This window comes from Amblyomma maculatum, unplaced genomic scaffold (assembly GCF_055883805.1).
Source record: "Amblyomma maculatum isolate TAMU_Amacu unplaced genomic scaffold, ASM5588380v1 scaffold_13, whole genome shotgun sequence".
Classification (NCBI taxonomy): Eukaryota; Metazoa; Arthropoda; class Arachnida; order Ixodida; family Ixodidae; genus Amblyomma; species Amblyomma maculatum.
The window spans coordinates 35,891,723-35,909,433 of NW_028146738.1; the positions used below are offsets into that span (position 1 = coordinate 35,891,723).

Genomic DNA, 17,711 nt, shown 5'->3' on the forward strand with positions numbered 1-17,711 from the left:
GGAGAAACTTGCATGTAGGACGAAAACTTTTCAAACGGCACATTTTGAAAGAAGCGAGCCAACTTTGTACCATTCCGGAGAGCACCAGCGCAGACAGCGCAGCGGCAGCGATAAAAAACTCCTTCGTTGCCTTCTTCGCAAGAAGCACCTAACAAGGCCGGTAAAGTCCCGCCAAGGCCGAGGCAACATTAAAATAGAGTGCAACAAGTGTCTGTCTGTCTGTCTGCCTGTCTGTCCATGTTCGCCTTGGACCACCGTGCCTTGGGCGCAGCTGCACTTAAGTTTTACACTATTAGAACGTTCAGGTTGCGAATGGATGCTTCCAGAGTCTTCGTCCGTGGTGATGCATGTTTGTTGAATATATTTAGCCATAAAAAGCCAAAACGCACACAATATCATGATTTTAATGCCAGCGTGGCAATAATTTTCTCGTGGATTTGCGCCAAAGTTCTAAATATCGCCAAAGATTTCGAATATTTTTCAGCTTCGCTCCTGGCAACCTCTGGTGAAACGTGCCGTAGCGACACTTGACCATTAAGTAGGGTCCACAATCAGGCACACACCTAAGACCTTGGTCCTCTGCACCACTCTGAACACAATCGCAGATATTTGTTTAAATTCACCACTACTGTCACCATCTGAACTACAGATCAGATTCTTCGATGAACATTAAAATAAGACGTGAATAACTCTCCTTCCTTACATGACCGCTTTCCTCGCGGATACACAATGCCCTGAAGATTACTGTGGGGCATTCCTGTCTCCTTGAAGGAAGCGAACAACACACGCCTTTCCGAGGTTTACTGTTTACAGCACACAATATAATGTCCTGCATCCCCGCATAGACTAATTTTTACAAGTCACGTGGTCTCGTGACATTACACAAAGCATCCAACAGTCTCTGTCCGGTATTGCTACCTGCCAACTACTCCAGCCAGAGGTAGGTCAGGGAGGAAGACCGAACAAGCACCGCCAAAATGCGGGATAGAGTTATTATTGCTTCCTACCACTGCGCGACTGTGCGGCGGGGACTACTGTGCCGGAGTTCCCGGGTTTGATCCCGAACGCGGTGGCTGCGTTTCGATGGAGGCGAAGTGGCGTCCGTGTGCTGTGCGATGTCAGCGCACGTTAAAGATCTCCAGGTGGTCAAACCTAATCCGTAGCCCTCCACTACGGTTCCCTTTTCTCTCTATCCGCTTTCACTCCCATCTTCCTCCCTTCCCTTACGGCGCGGTACAGGTATCCAAAGAGCAAGTGTAACAGTACTACGCCTTTCCCTTCCTATTACCCAAATATTATTATTATTATTATTATTATTATTATTATTATTATTATTATTATTATTATTATTATTATTATTATTATTATTATTATTATTATTATTATTATTATTATTATTATTGCTAGCTCACTAAAGATTTAACAAGATAAGTTCTGAAAAACTGTTACTTTTTATTAACAGTTTTGCAGAAATCGCGAGCATTACTCTGGCAGCAGATAGTCGGGAATTGTGCAGTTAATTGGTTGGCGGATTGTATAGCGTTGCATTACGAGACTGCATCACATGACAGGAGAAGCCAACTAGGTCTATTCCATTGAAAATGATAATATGGTAATCAATATGGTTGGAAATATAGTAATCATGACCTCTAGAGTCCTTAATTGTCAGGAATAATAGTCCCAAGACTCTCATTCATTATTACAGCGCACAGCGCACAGTCCCAAGACATACATGCATAGTCGCATGGCTTTGTTTATGCAGGCTTTTGCATCTATGCCGGTATGTCTTGATCACAATATAGTAGCTGAATACTGCGTTGTAATGAGTACTATGGAGATAACGGAGGCACATAAGAGAGGATTAGTGATTAGGCTAGCAACAGTTCATGACACGAGCTAGGATCCTAAATTGAGGCTGAAAATGGCAGCCATTAACGTCGTCGTGCCACACCTTTAAAAACGGAGCCTAAGTTTCCTCCAAACTTTGTTCTTCGTGTGTCAATTCTTACGTTCAAGGATGTGTTACAAAAACATTACCATTTATTTTCAATGGACACCTTTTTCGCATCGTCCACAATCCTCAGCGCACGACCCATGTGCGCAACCTCGGCGAAAAACGTACTACCTCTTTCCTGCTGCTCCTTATTGGCCCTCCGTGTGCAGATACACTTCGTCGCATCAGGAGATCGACGACGAAAAAGAAGCAGACACTCAAGTCTGAAGCTCTGCTATATGTTTTGGTCCGAAGCGTCAACAGCCTGATGAATAATTGATGATTTATCAATGGGCTTGCAGAATTACGCTGAAACCCAGCCTCAAAACCTCGTCTTTCCTCTGTGAATGGCTGGGTATAGCGCATATACTTTTTTGTGCGTACCTGTTGTTTTGGTTAAGCATATCAGAGATGTCCTGACTTCCGCGTGGAGGCTTGTTGGAGCACATCTTGTATGTCATGTTTAGGAGTGGCAGTTTTATGGGTACCTTCTCCGAACGAAAAGTTGTCGGCGATGCGGCAATGACGACGAGTGCAAAATAGCCGAAACTGCGAGTACTTTGTTCAGCTTCTGCTCAGTGGCCCTTTTTCCCCTTGGTGCACCTGAGATGTAACGGACGCATTCTGGAGAAGCTACTGAGCACCCTCGATAGGGAGATTTCGTCACTATATGATTCTGACATCTTTTGGAGCTGCTGCTTTAAGGAAGGGCGGGGGGGGGGGGGGGGGGTGATAGAAGCGTGTGTGTTTCCTGAAGAGCATTGTGTGAAGGCGTGTTTGACTGGGTGGAATCCATTTTATGACAGGAGGATGATATCGATCCACTGCCAAGTACAGCAAGAATAGGCTGTGGAGGCCTCTAGTGATCTTCCCACCGTAGCACTCAAGCAATATCCAATGCTGTCGCAACATGAGAGGACGGATATGCTCCTTTTATTTCCAAACGTTCACAGGTCATATACATGAGGTATGCAAAATAAATATCTTCACATCTTGCTGGAACCACTGAATATAACATGCTAGTAGGCCGAAATACTGCACAAGCACAGCTCAATCACTACACTTCTCATTCGTAGTTAGTACGTGTTCACTATTTTGTCGCCAGTATACTGAAACTCTCGTACACAGTTACTCAATCCTCAAATAATACCAGCCGTTCTGAGCAAACCCACAAAAATATCTTGGAGGCTACCTTTCTGCGGCTACGTAGCAAAGGCTACGGGGGCGTGGCTTTTTTTACAATCTTATACACCAAATAGTCCCGGTATACTTGGCTTTAGTAAAGGGTTCAGCTCCAGTTCTGACTCAACCTTAAATTCATAGTTTTAGACCCACCAACAAAGCTGAAATACGTTCCTTTATCCCAATGAAGGCCTAGGAGAGCATAAATTTGCGACTAATCAACATCCTACATGACGTTCATTGCCAAAACAAGTGCTTTGAGAAATCGTGCAGAAGCTGGCGGGAAATGCACCAGACGCAGCCCAAATGCGTTTCTCGAGATTCCCAAGTGGCGGCGCAATCATCGACATTGGCACGGCACATTTTACTGGCGTTAAAATGCTCCCCAGCAAAGCTGCACTGGTTAGTATTGTAGAATAATTGGGATGGAATAAAAACACGCGCTATTCCACAATGGTAAAACATTTCATAGCAAACTCCGCAAAATTTCTTGAGAGACCATGTTTTGCTACGCAATTATCTTGTGCGTGTATAGCTCTGTAGCTTTGGCTATATAGTCTCAGAAAATTCTCCCCTAGAGTATAAACGGTACGGATATGAGACTACACTTTGGCTGTGAGTCGAAAGTGAACACGCTCGATATTAAAACCAATACAACACAGCGCTTTTCACGTCGAGACCATGAAAAGCAAGCATCATGAAGGAAAGTTCCATGGGCTGGAGCCGAAACTAAATGCCACCTCCCCCCCTACTTCCCAGAGCTGAATAATAACTCCTCCTAGACTGCATAAAATAGAGAATGTTTTCACGTAGCGGCAACCAATTCCAGCAATTGAAGGCAAAATACAAAATTGTATTTTGTAGCAAACTACGACGAAATTGAAGGCGTGTTTGGAAACAAGATCAAATGCGTATTGCAACAAAGCTATGCACTGGAAATGCCTTTCATACTGTGCAGGTTCTTTTTCATCAGCTTTTAACGAGTAGTGTTGCTTTTCATTAATGTCAGGTATGCACTCCGTCAAAGCAGTTGGTATCGTACGCGAAGTGCGCTTTCCAGTGGTCTACGACTATCTGACATCTGTTTCTGTGATAGAATGTCCTTAAGTTTAGGCACTTGAGGGCAGAATATTAGTCTTTCATTCGGTTTCTCACTTTAAGCAGCCATTTGCTCGTCTTCAAGCACAAAAGCAAGGTGAGTTTCCTCTCGCGTTCAAGGCACCGACACAATTTTCGACCTTTGCAATCCCCATCTGCGTTTGGTACCTGGCGGCAGCCACAAAAAGTTCCTTACCTTTTTGACACTAAATCATGCCGCGAAGAATAAAAGAGGTTGTTCTGTACGTCACTGCTCTGCTTGTGCATTACACCTTTCAATGTAAGGCAGCACCTATAGCTGCAAACATTCAGCTTTGTCGTGATTTCCGGCTTCATAAAACTTATGGGGGTATCGGCGCGCAAACAGCCCGTGCAGGCACTGCCCTCTTGACCTGATTATACATGCATGCGACGCAATAATGGCATGTGCGGGTACATCAGTCGTCTTGTCACGTCGTGGTTAGTTTTTATACTTCGCTCGCTATCTATTCTGAAATTGAAACATAAGTGAGGCACATAGGTATTTTTTTTTCAGACGATGACCTTAAACGGTTTTCAACGCGTCCTGTGCGCCTAGTAACAATAAAGAGCGAAAAGCATAATTTATAAGAAGCCATGTTTATCAGTAATAATGAAATGACGTTAAGGGTCAAATAACAAGACGCGAGGAACCACCGCACATTGTCTCCAAACACACCTAATACGCCGTCAGTCTCTCGAACGCCCGGCTTGATGTTAAAACCTGGTGCATGTTACCTTTTACTTTCTGCAGGGTCGATTTCATAATAAGGACCACTCTGCTGTATAATATGCGCTGAGTCTTCGTCTCAGTTACCCCAAATTGATGGTTGTTTTACTGCGTAGTTTTCCTCTGGTACAGTCGCTTTTACACCATCCTATACTAACGTCACTGGATGGCGTCGCCAGCTGCCACTGTGATAGAGAGGAGCCCTGACTTTTCCGGTACATAAACATGCGGGTAAGTTTAGCGAAGCTTTAGTGTAATGCTCCTACGTAGTGCATCAACAGATTGCATCGCCATAGAAAGCTGCAACTCTGCTGACATCCATTCTTCGAATGGGAGGCTCCGCGCCGCGGCAGCAAATACTGCGCTGTCTTCTGCAACAGTCACAAAATTTGGAAATATTTAGCTCAAATAAGTGTTCGGGGCCTCGTAGCAGTTCTATGCCTTCAATGCGCAAAACATGCACTTTCCGTCGGGATATTTTTGTGTTTTAATTTAACCCGTGCGTCGAGTTTCCACACAGCTACCACTTTGGCTAATTATTCTCTAATGAGAGACTCCGGTAGAATGCCGCAATAACTCGTGCCAACAGTCACTGCTGCATCTTGCTCCGCAGAAATGGAGGCAGCTGGCATGTGAACTTTTTTTTTTCTTTTGCGGGGAGGGGGGGGGGGGACGGGAATGTAGGCTTGTAGAATATGAGGAAGTATGCACAAAGACGAATTGGCTGCCGGAGAAAACATATGGATGGCACATGCAAACGATAAGCTTGAAGCTCAAGCCTGACGCACCGTATGCATTGTGGTACTATTGAGTAGGCGCTTCCATCTTGGTACCTTTCGCCTTCAAACTTGAGTCCGTGCAAAATTACAGCCGATTGTGCTGAATTAACTGCAGTTTCTTCTGCTTTGTCCTCACACTGTGGAGAGCCATCTTAGTTTCCACCGCTCCTTCACGCACACAGTGGAGGAAGCTGGACGTGCGGAATCACATAGTTCTGCACACCGTCTACACCGTCCAGCACTCAGCCTGCGCCATGATGGGGCCGTCATAAGCGGCAACACTTGCCGGCGAAGCTTGAGTCGCAAACTTTTTCATCTCCTAGTGGTGGTGAGACCTCGTTGAGGTAGCTATTCATGGTGCCATTCTCCAGGATGCCGACAGGAACGTCCCTGACATTGTCATTATAGCTGTTATTCTTGCTACTGATGCCATTGCTAGCGCCGCTCACGGCTTCGCCAGTCTGCAATGTACCGGCGCGCCGATCGCGCATGAATACTAGCTTCTCGAGGTGCCCCGTGGGTGCGTCGCAGGCAATGAAGAGGAAGTAGCTCAGGATGTAGCTCCACACCAGCACGACGAAGCACTGAGACACCTGCAAAGGTACAGTACAGCAATAAGATTATATGGTACGGTATAGCATGTTGTGGTATCTTGTATGATGCTTAACTTCCGAAAGCAGAACTCTTAGAAAGGGCGCCGTAATGGAGAGCTCTTGTAACTCCGACCATCTCGGATTCTTTAACATGAACTGACACGACAGGGTACACTGTATGCTAGAGCTTTGCCTCCATTCAAACGCAGCCCTCGAAGTTGGGTTTGAACGCTGGTCCTCCGGGCTTGATAGTCGGCTGTCCTGCCCATTTAGCCACAGCATCTCGGCAAAATTACATGAATATGCAAGCCTTATGTTCGAAAAACTGAACGTCACTTTTACTTTTTAATCTCAAGGAAAGAATTACTAAAGGTGCGGCTGGTGTCAGTCCAAATGTAAAACGTATTCACAAAAATTTAATCGCCTGTCTTGAAAAGGATCTATGATAAATGTCAAATAAGTTTGGTTTGCAAGCGGGCGAAAAAGATATATGCTGTTAATGCTCATTTTTGTACATTCTTATATATCGTTGTTTATTGCCTCATGGCTTTAAAAGAGTTCTTAAGCCAAAAAAATAAAGGTCGGGTAACTTTTCTCTTTGTTTTGTTCCATCTCTGGCATGAAAGAAAGAGCTTCGAATAACATTCGCAAAAAAAATATTTTCTAGAAGTACACTTTTGATGTAACTGCTGTAATTTGTGACGAACAAAACTTCATCGTCAGATATACCAGCTTCAGTGCGAGTTACCTCCGTAATTCCGATGGCGCACTTTATGTTGTACGGCACGGAGGCTATTTGCTCCCTATTTTTATTGAACGCCTTCAGTTTAGATCGAGATAATAGCATGCCGCCTGTGGTTGCGAAAGGCGTCACTTAACTAAGAAAGTAAATCGCTCAAACTCACCAGAGTGAAGTGGGAGTAGAAGATGTGTTCTCTGGATATGTGGTACATCAAGATCATGAAAGGCGAATGAATGAGGTAGACGCCGAATGACAGCCTGCTTAGAGGGATGAATCCGTCCCAGGAGAGAAAGCGGTTCACAATTCCTGCGTTGATAATAGGCAGAAAGAGAAAAACAACACGAAAACAGCTGTGACGAATTCGCGCCCAAATACGCAGACATACACTGAACTCTCGCGCCTTTAGCGAAAATATTCATCTACGGTCAGAATGTGAAAACAATTGCTTTCTTCTTCATCCGCCTTCCTGTGCACTGTGGGCATCCCTATAAATATTATAAGCATATATATATATATATATATATATATATATAGTGGCGCAAGGTCAAAGCGTTATGATTCGTATCGTGAGAACCGCAAAGACTCTCATTTCTTCCCATGCTGTGATATGCGATATATGAAATATGCGATATGTTCTTTAGTGTTCATATGTGACAAATATGGCAGGAGAAAAAACACTAGGGGCTTCTCTTCCTGCGTTGGCGTGCTTACGTAGATGTTGCATTGCCCAGCAAATGCGTTCGGAATTTCAAATCTTTCCGTACGGAAAGAAGTCCACGAAATGCATTCGCCTCACCTCCTCTGCCAGTGGCACAGGCAAAGACGAACCAGGCGACACACACGGACCAGAAAATGCGGTCGGTGAATGCGTAGAACATCCGCTTGGACTCAGTGGCTCGTTCGCTGCTACGGTACCACGCATGCTTCATAAACATGCAGTATAGTCCACAGGACAAGCCTATGCACCACAGTGAAGCCAGGATCACCTAGACACAGTTGCCGTGAAAAACAAGACTTCATTAATGTCAAACAACACGTACAGTGCGGAAATTCGCTTTCTGCTCCGATATATCAGTGGCTATTGTCGCGCCTGCTTGCGATTTGTGTCAACGAAGTTTACGCTGTTGATTTTCATCTGCTATAATGCTTCTTTATAGTGGACGAATAAAGGAACAATCTTGCTCTGCAAGCAGCTTTGCGCGGACCACCGAAAATAATTGTCCAGTTTTATTTTTCTTTTCCTCAAAGCAGACAGGCGTACTTTTGTGGCCGCAAAGAATAAGGTAACATTTTATCGAAGCTGAATTCAGGCAATTTACTAATTGTACTCGGAAACGGAGGCGACATGACATCGCGATTTCTAATTCGAGCGAGTAAAAAAGAGTTCGTCATTGAGTGTTGCTAGAACTGGGAGGTGTTATCTGGTGGTACCGACAGCACATGGATGGGAATCTACTTTTTTTTTGCATTTCGAATCACGATTTGTATACAGGACAGATATCAAGGAGCGAAAATAACTGTCTCCGCTGCAGCGGCTGGGTCGCCTTACTCACTTTTGAGATCTTCGCCTTGCCGTACTTCTCCACCAAGAGGTAGGTGATGCAGCCGGAAAAGAAGCAGACGGCGTGATAGAAAGGATGCAAGTAGTAGTAGTTTATTGTGTCTGCAATGACGCTGGAAGCGAAAAAAAAATATATAAATCTCAGCATACTTGGCTGAGACGAAATCCTACATGCTCTAGAAGTAATACTATGTGTATAGGCGCGGAAATGCGCATATTTTACTTTGTACATACGAGCATGCCCATTGTCCACCGTCTGGCCATAACGGTAGTAGTAACTCCATTCTGGAGGAGACTGTGGGGTTACCTGATGTCCCCTGTTACTGCAACGATGAATGGCGTCATGCGGGTGCCGTATATCTCCCAGGCTGAGATTCCGCAGCACACGAGCGAGAGCAGAGCGAAGGCGCAAGCGACGAGCCGTTTCTTCCTGAAGCAAGAGACGGAAATTACATGTGAACGATCAAGCCGTGCCAATGTGTCGAAAAGTCACCCAGCGTACGTAAAGTCGCTCATACAAGCACTCTTATAAGCCGACAGAAATAATTTTACGGAATAGTAAAAAATCACCACATCATAATATTACTCCTTTTCAGGTAACGTATGATGCTTTTTAAGGAAATAATTTGGAATAACGACATAAAAGTCTTATTTACAATGGCCTAAAGGGAGCCCAAGTATTAGATCAGGATGAAATTATAAGTTCGCGTCACGGGATAGCAAATATATATTTTTACAAAAAGAGAAAGCTTTTGGAGGCCCGAAAGTCGTTTAGAATGCACGTTGCGCAGCCACACGCTGTTTGCTCTACTGCGCAACCTGTGAAACGTTATTTCTCCGTGAATGCCGCTTCGCTTGGAAATGCCAGGAACCGCAATGAGCGCAGCTAAGATTATAAACACTCTCAGAAATAAAAACAGCCCAGGACAGACATGGACACAAATGTTTCCCGCTAAAGCGGGAGCTAGATTTTTCGCTTTGCACTCGTTTCAGTCAGGCTGCTTTTGGGCGTTTCAGGCATCAAGTTCAGAAGCACAAGCTCTCAGCGGCACTCGCGCTCTGTTGTGTTAACTAGGGGGTCAGTGATCCGACTTCGTTGTCGCTTTTGCGCTCGAATTGGCGACTTTATGCAGGCGTCTATTGCTCTGAAACTAAAAAAAAAACGCCCATTTCATTGACTTTTTTTCAGTACCGGCTAATGCTAATATGCGCTCTCATTCACGTCGTCAGCATGTGAAGCGCGGTGCGGCCGAGTAGATAAGAGAGAAGAGCTTTAGAAGTATGATTACCGCCATATCGTGCACCATCATATCTCATTTCATGTGTTGCAGAAAAAGTTTCACGGCGCGCGACATGATTCATAGAGTAGGAGGGCGAGACGCCACGTTAGGCCAGATTCTAAATCCTGTCATATACAAGTGTTCGTTCTGTACAGCGAGGCTATAACTAAGCAATACGACGCCAGATGCGGACTCGTGTTTATAAAAGATGCGATTGAATAATTCGCGCCAGTTTTGAGTAATTGCTACAAACTTGTCTGCTGCACTTGACAAGCAACACCGGCTCTTAATTGAGATGGTTGATTAGTGAATCCGGAAAAATAAAAAAAAAAACGCGCAGAAGGAGAGACGATAGGACACGACTTCCAACTGAAGCTTACTGCGCAAAAAAGGTTATTTACGTACCGTTTTTTGGGGGGGTTTTTTCCCACTGGCACGACATTAGTTGCAGTCCATTCTGATAGTGATACTAAAGTTAACGAGAACCCAAATGTGTCAGAATTAAGGAAAAATAAAAGATAAAATATATGGGGATCGGTAACCCTGATAGCGACGGAAAATGAGAAAGAAACGACGCCTACCATATGAAACCTGAATTATAACATATAAAAATCATTTTCCATAAAAAATATCAAACCCTAAAAATTAAAAAGAAATGCGGAGGAAGGAGGGGTGAGCTGGTCAAATCATTATATCCTCGCCGGGGACAATCCGGTCCCTTGCCGATGTCTTTTACGAGGGCATCAAATACGGACTCTATACATGCACTTTCCAATGGGCGACTTCAATGCCAAGGTAGGGAGAAAGCAAGCAAGAGATCAGGCAGTAGCTGACTATGGCAATGGTTCTAGGAATAGCAGGGTGGAGTTACTATTTGAGTTTGCAGAGCGCAATAACTTAAGAGTCGTGAATACCTTCTTCAGCAAACGGAAGAACCGGAAATGGACACGGAAATGTCCTAACGGCGAGACTAAAATTGAAATTGACTCCATACTATGTTCAACCCCCGCCATTATGCAAGATGTAGAGGTAATCGGGAAAGTGCGATGCAGTGACCGAAAGATAGTGGGGTCTCGAATTAGCCTAATCTGAAGAAGGAACGCAACAGATTAGTAAGAAAGAAGTCCGTTAACGAATTAGCTGTCAGGGGGAGGGCAGAAGAGTTCAGGATCTCGATATAGAATAGATATTCAGCTCTAACCGAGGCAGGCGAAATTACCCTAGAAGCAATAAACGATAATTTCAGATATCATTACTGAGTGTGGTGTAGAAGTAGGCGGCCGGATAGTTAGAGAGGATACCGGTGAGCTGTCTAAGGAGACGAAATATTTGATTAAAAAACGCCAGAGTATAAAGGCTTCCAATCAAACACACAGATTGAATTGGCAGACATATCAAAGCTAATCAATAAGCGCAAAGTGGCCGATATAAGGAAGTATAACATGGAGAAAATTGAGCAGGCTGTAAAGAATGGGGGAAGCATTAAAGCGGTGAAGGAGGAATCAGGCATAGGAAAAAATTAAATATATTCGTTAAGGGACAAGGCGGACAACGTCATTATGAATATGGACAAGATATTTAAAGTAGCCGATGAGTTCTGTACTGACCTCTACAGTAGTCAAAGTAGTCAGGACCGGAATAAGATTGGCGTTCAGAAAAAACAGACAGACGTTCCACCAGTGACGAAAGACGAGGTTAAGAAAGCAATAGAAACTATGAAAAGGGGGAAAGCAGCTGGAGAAGATCAGATAACTATAGATTTGTTGAAGGACGGGGGGGGGGGGGGGGGGGGGGGTATCGTGCTAGAAAAGCTGGCCACCCTGTATGCGCAGTGCCTGGTGTAATCGACGGTACGGGAATCATGGAAGAACGCAAACATTATCCTCATTCATAAGAAAGGGGGGACGCTAAGTGCCTTAAAAATCACAGCCAATCAGCTTACTTTGTTACGTATAAGGTATTTATTAAGGTAATCGCTAATAGAACCAGGACAACCTTAGACTGCAATCAAGCAAAGGATCAAGCAGGTTTTCGGAAAATGTACTCTACTATCGATCATATCCATACCATCAACCAGGTGATAAAAAAATGTTCGGAATATAACCAGCCCTTATACATAGCATTCATTGATTACGAAAAGCATTTGACTCAGTAGAAACATCGGCGGTGATGCAGGCATTGCGAAATCAGGGGGTAGACGAGCCGTACGTGAAAGTGCTGGAAGGCAACATTTGGTTGGAAGTGCTGGGCACTTCATCATCACCCCTTCATCCTGGTCTGGAGCTTCGGCCCCCTGCGACTTCTTGTGCCATCGGCTGCGGGTTAGGAGGTTCCCCAGCCTACCGAACCCAGCAAGACCTTGCCGTTTCTCCGCCCCGTCCCCCCCGCCCCGACCACAAGACACGGTGAAGGAGAGACTGACCCGAGGCGCCGCACATGACCACAAGACACAAGGAGAGACCCGAACGATCATATGTGACCCCACTGACCTGACGTGACGACCAACGACCCCACAACACAAAACACAGCTACACATCCTCTCCTGCCTAGGCCATGTGGTGCGTGCTTGGCCTCCGCTTCGAGTCGTGGCAACGTGTAACCTGAAGTGTCCTGGGCCAAGGTTAATCGGGAATCATCGTGCCGGCATGCCGTTTTATTGCTTTTTCTCCCTCTTCTTCTTCAAATCCTGACACGCCCATCACCATGCGCTGGAATCATCATCGATAAACTTCCTCGTCTACGATCGGGACGATCGCTGGATGGAACCGGGTCATGTTACGGACGAAGAAGGAAGAAGAGGGCAGTGGCGTGGGCAGGAGCGATCGCGCTAGGCCCGCTAGCAATTCATTAAACGTCATCTACCATCGCCATCGGTCATGTTTTGTCGTCTTTCTTCATCGGCTTGCCACATCGTAACAATTTAATATATTGGCTGCACAGCAATCATAGTTCTGCATAAAGAAAGTAACCAAATTCCCATTAAGAAAGGTGTTAGACAAGGGGACACCATCTCCCCAGTTGTATTCACAGCTTGCTATATATTTAGACGACAAAAACTCAAGTTACTGACATTCTAGTGGAAATCAGGAAGAATAAAGGGGTATGGGCAGAACATGTAGTGCGAAGAGAGGATAACCGATGGTCGCTTAGGGTAACAAACTGGATTCCAAGGAAAGGAAAGCGTAGCACGGGGCGGCAGAAAGTTAGTTGGGCGGATGAGGTTAAGAAGTTCGCAGGGGTCAAGTGGATGTAGCTAGCACAGAACCGTTTTAATTGGAGAAATATGGGAGAGGCTTTCGCCCTGCATTGGGTCTAGTCAGGTTGATGATGATGATGATGACATCCACTTTGCAGGCATATTTTCTCAGCCGTGCCGCCTGCTGACTGACGCTGTCTTGAACCGTCTAAGAGCAAGGTTTACTGAGAGCATGCACTATGCTGCTTTAGGCAATTTGGCAAGGGCCCCATGATGCAGCAAAAGTACTTCTTCTGGGGTGGGGGAAGAGGAGGGCTGACACATCCGGCACAACTGTGTTGTTTGTCTTTTATTTCAAATATACGCATCCAAGATTTTCAAGCGGTTATAGACAGAAAGCTCTCGCTGGAAGTCCTTCCCCACTGCACTTTTGCGAAACATGCTGATTACGCTCTCCACTGCTTTTGTTTCAATTTGCACATTAGACGAATTGCACTTTGTAAAAGCCACCAGCGTATCGAAAATCTGTGATGAAATTAAAACTTCCTCCTCTTTAAAATTGCAGAATATGTTTCTCACACTGAGCGAAAACAATCGCTGCGAAAGGGAGCCCCACACGATCCTATGCGCACGCGATTAGTATTTTAGAGCACAGCTCTTTGGCGCCCGCTCCTGCGATTCGCATCGTCGTCGCCGTCGGCGTTGTCCCTCGTAATCAGCTCCGCAGCCGGGGCAGCGTGCGCTCCTCTTCACCTCTCCCCCCCCCCCCCCCCCCCCACCCGCTCTCTTTTTCTTCGTAGCGGCGACAGTGCGTGTTCTCCGATTGCTGCACGCGCACTTGCTGCCACCGTTCGCCGCTACGTGTACCCCTCTCTCTCGTAGGTTTTCTCACCACACTTACAGGTACTTCACTGAAACTGACTTGCAAAAAAAATGTTTTGAGCAAGACTTCTCTGTTTCAGGTTTATGTTTATGCCTTAGCCTTCTTTATAGGTTTTTTAAGCATGTATAAACCCTGAAATGAGCAACATTGATGCGAGCACGAAATGCCCGCAAAATTATTCCGTAGCCAGGAACAAACAACGCTGTCTCATGCAGAAATGATTAGGCACAACAAAAATACCTACGTCTTGAGCGTCTGTATAATCAGGACTGCAAAAATGAAGAATTGGAAGTCGGCAGAAAGATACCACACATGCGGCATGGTGGACTGAAAGGGAACAAAAAAGATAATTAGCACACGAAAAGAAGCGAACTTCAATTTGTGCTAGTAGGTTATTAGTACAAATAGCCGCATTTCATTAAACTGCCAACATCCCCCACGGGAAGTTCGCGGTCGCGACGGCAAGAAATCTAATAAGCAGGCACATTTCTTTTTATCATAACTGGCATTAGGCATCTCCCTACAAGATGTTGACCTCAAAAGATAGATTAAAAAAATGAATAAAACAAGCTAGCGTTCGTATCACTGGCCCCCTTCCATAGATTAAGCAGCTTTAGTAGCAAGACGAGGTGTGCTCAGTGCACTGTTATGCTGACTGCCTAAATATTACGCACAATACCGCAGTTTTGTTTTAAAATTGCTGTTAGAACATCGCATCTCCAAGACGATTACGTCGAGGCTTTTATCGGTCATACCTGGTTTGTTTAAAATTTCTTGCCATCCAACAACTTGGCGATCTTGGAAACGAGTGACGTCACTAACAGCTCCCTCTTGTTCTACGATGCAGCTGTTTTTTGTTTTTGTTTTTGTTTTTTTGCTATAACCGACAGTAGGTGAAGTGCGCGACAGATCATCAGTGTCTGGCTTTATAAATAAAGCGTTAAGTCTCGCTGTTATTGAATTGTCAAATGCAGTTCTGCTCTTCGTTTCGCAGACCGAAAGGTCAGAGCTACTGATGTCGGCTGTCGAGACCTAGATTCACGTTGGAACAAAGATCACAAATGCCACCTTTTTTTCTCAATTTATAAACGACAGACTTCCATCCTTGGGAGCTACTGAGAGACTGTGTGGTTTCTTGGAAGGATTGGCAAAAAGCGCTTATACGGGCAAAATGAAAATAGTTAAAAACATCAACCGTTTTTTTGCCCCGGCCATTCCGCAATCTGTACTGCCGGCCTGTGTGGACTTAATACCACGTGCGTACGATTTGGTCAAAAGCTTCCTTTACAAAAAAAAAAAAAAAAATCCGTCCTTTGCACCATTTAACAGGGGTTGACTATGCTCCGGAAGTTTCATACCTTACTTGACGTGACACTATCTTTAATAGAAAATTGAGCATTCGCTTTATTCAATTGCGAAAGCTGAATAACGCCGTTGTCATAAGAGTAGGCGTGGTAAATGATGAGTGCTGCCAAATATACTTGTGTACTCTAGTAGGAAGTCACGGCACTAGCTTTTCTGTTTCGCTCTGCAGGTCTCTGCACTGGCGTTGTAAGGGGCGGAGAATAAATTTGTTTTGGTGAATATAGCGAATTCGTTAGTCTGCACCTCCACCTTCTAACGCCTAGCGATCTAATCTCATCATACTTCCGTGATAGCTCATTGAGTATGAAAGAACAAGAATATCTACACATTTACCAATTCTTGTTCGGCTCTCCAGTTGCGCATCTGAAAGAGCAGGTCCCACCAGTGGTTGCGCATTTCAGTGTAGAACTTCTTGAAAAACTCTTCTGAGTTGGGTCCAGAGGCAATGAGGGGCAGCAAGTACATGCACATGATCATGAAGAATAGAGGAACGGTGGCCCTGCGGTGGGAGCGGGAGAGGGAAATGTGCTTGTATGAGAGCCAGTAATCGGCATTCAGGAAAGCGAGCCACAGTTAACAGGATTTCGCCCTGTAACAATTACTGCAGCCCCATTAAATTACATTTTAGCCGGTCTTCCCTCGCTGTTCACAAGGAAATGCTGTCACGATTTCAAAGAAATAAGAAAAAAGAAGCTTTAGAATGTTTGAAGTGTGAATAGCAGGCATGATATGAGGTCTAAAGAAACAGCTTAAGACGAAATGTAAAAAAAGGAATTATACTCTCCGGTAGTATCGTTACGTTCACCAATACCTAAGGTATTTTTTTTCATGCCTCCGAAACCTTAATAGGAACCATTTTCATGCGCAACCAGCGATTTTCTGGGTGTCATGTAACATATCAGCATGAAATAATATAGAAAATCCCGTTTTCGTTGCAGTGTTTCCACTGTCAGGTTTTTATTTTATTGCCCTTGTAAATTCACCAAATTTCATCACATGTTACATAGTGGTTGCCAGTATCATGATTCAGGCACCATATGGCTCACGCAGTCGTCCTTGAGACGATTTAAATAGCTGCAATGGCGCCAAATGTTTGATCAAATTTGAGGGGAAAAAAACAATTTATTATCTCTGTGAAACTTGACTGATATTGATAATACTTTGTACGGCGTGAAATCTGAGTGCAGAAGACGTTTAGAAATTGGGGAAGGGAGACGGGCCATATTAGACAACTAGTGTTTGCATTACATGACCCTCGCTCTATATTCTTGCGAGAAAGTATCAGTCGGGAAAAGAAATGCGAGAGGGACCATTATCTTCGTGTAGCGGTAAAGATGGCATTTTCTAAAGTTTTGAATGACGAGATAGCGCCTCTCGTCGCATTGCATCGTGAAATACTTTATGGTCATTCCAAAACGATCAAAGATCTCTCTCTAAACGCAGATAACACTGGCGGGTCTGGAATGCATAAGCAGCATATATCATAAGTGTGAGCTTGTCGTGTTCATGAGAACTCTGACTGGTCTCCAAACAACCATGAACATATAAGGCACATGCTTTTATTTCAATACCTGTTGGATCATTGGATTACTTTTGCGTAAGTCTAGTTTTCTTTTTAAAAGCTTTACAAGAAACTGAAATCGCGCTTACAGGTTTTGTCTTTCAATTCGTTTAAACAGCTACTTCATTGGTGTGGGAACGAGAGAAGCAAAAGGGACATAAATATTAAGTTCCAGACAATGTACCACTTAAAATTATTCACGATAATCTTAAGCTTGGTCTGTACATAGGTCTACTACAGAGAAAATTCGCTGGAGTCTGGCTGAGATTGCGAAACTAATGTGCAAATTTTGGCGCCCCTCTTGGTATCCACAGGTTGCTTTGCGCACCAGCTTACCTGATGTATCGTCTTATGGTAGCAACCACAGCGACCACAGCTCGATTCCGGTGCTGTTTGCTGAGCGTGTAGTAGAGTAAAAATCCGCTGCAAGGAAATCCGAGGGTCCAATTTCATTGCAGTGCAACTAAGAACATTGAAAGTCCAGCTACATGAATTCTACGCGCTTGCGGGCTAACAAAAAGAAACACCTGCTTGGTAATCGCTGTCATTAGCCAAACCCCGTCCACTGCTAAGTGATATCCTCTCCCAGTGACCTCCGATTAACCCTGTTCTGTGCTTGCTTCGGAGGCCTTATCCCAAGAAACTTACTAAACAAAACCCGCCATAATGAACATCTGGTTCGCTCTATCCCACATCTGCTGCGTCAGCTTTAGCCTGGAAACTACTCCGT

At 44.7% G+C, this 17,711-nt stretch overlaps 1 protein-coding gene across 1 annotated transcript in view; it reads right to left on the reverse strand.

The window, feature by feature from the left end:
* Positions 1-6,035: 6,035 nt before the first annotated feature.
* Positions 6,036-17,711, reverse strand: part of LOC146172562 (nose resistant to fluoxetine protein 6-like) — a 33,874-nt gene continuing 22,198 nt past the window's right edge. The window contains exons 8-15 of the mRNA XM_084585744.1: positions 17,318-17,404; positions 15,754-15,919; positions 14,300-14,382; positions 9,004-9,126; positions 8,689-8,809; positions 7,932-8,121; positions 7,299-7,441; positions 6,036-6,393 (exon numbers count right to left, since the gene is read on the reverse strand). Of these exons, the coding sequence (XP_084441870.1) occupies positions 6,067-6,393; positions 7,299-7,441; positions 7,932-8,121; positions 8,689-8,809; positions 9,004-9,126; positions 14,300-14,382; positions 15,754-15,919; positions 17,318-17,404 (1,240 nt within the window). The 3' untranslated portion in view covers positions 6,036-6,066. The remainder of the gene's footprint in view (positions 6,394-7,298; positions 7,442-7,931; positions 8,122-8,688; positions 8,810-9,003; positions 9,127-14,299; positions 14,383-15,753; positions 15,920-17,317; positions 17,405-17,711) is intronic.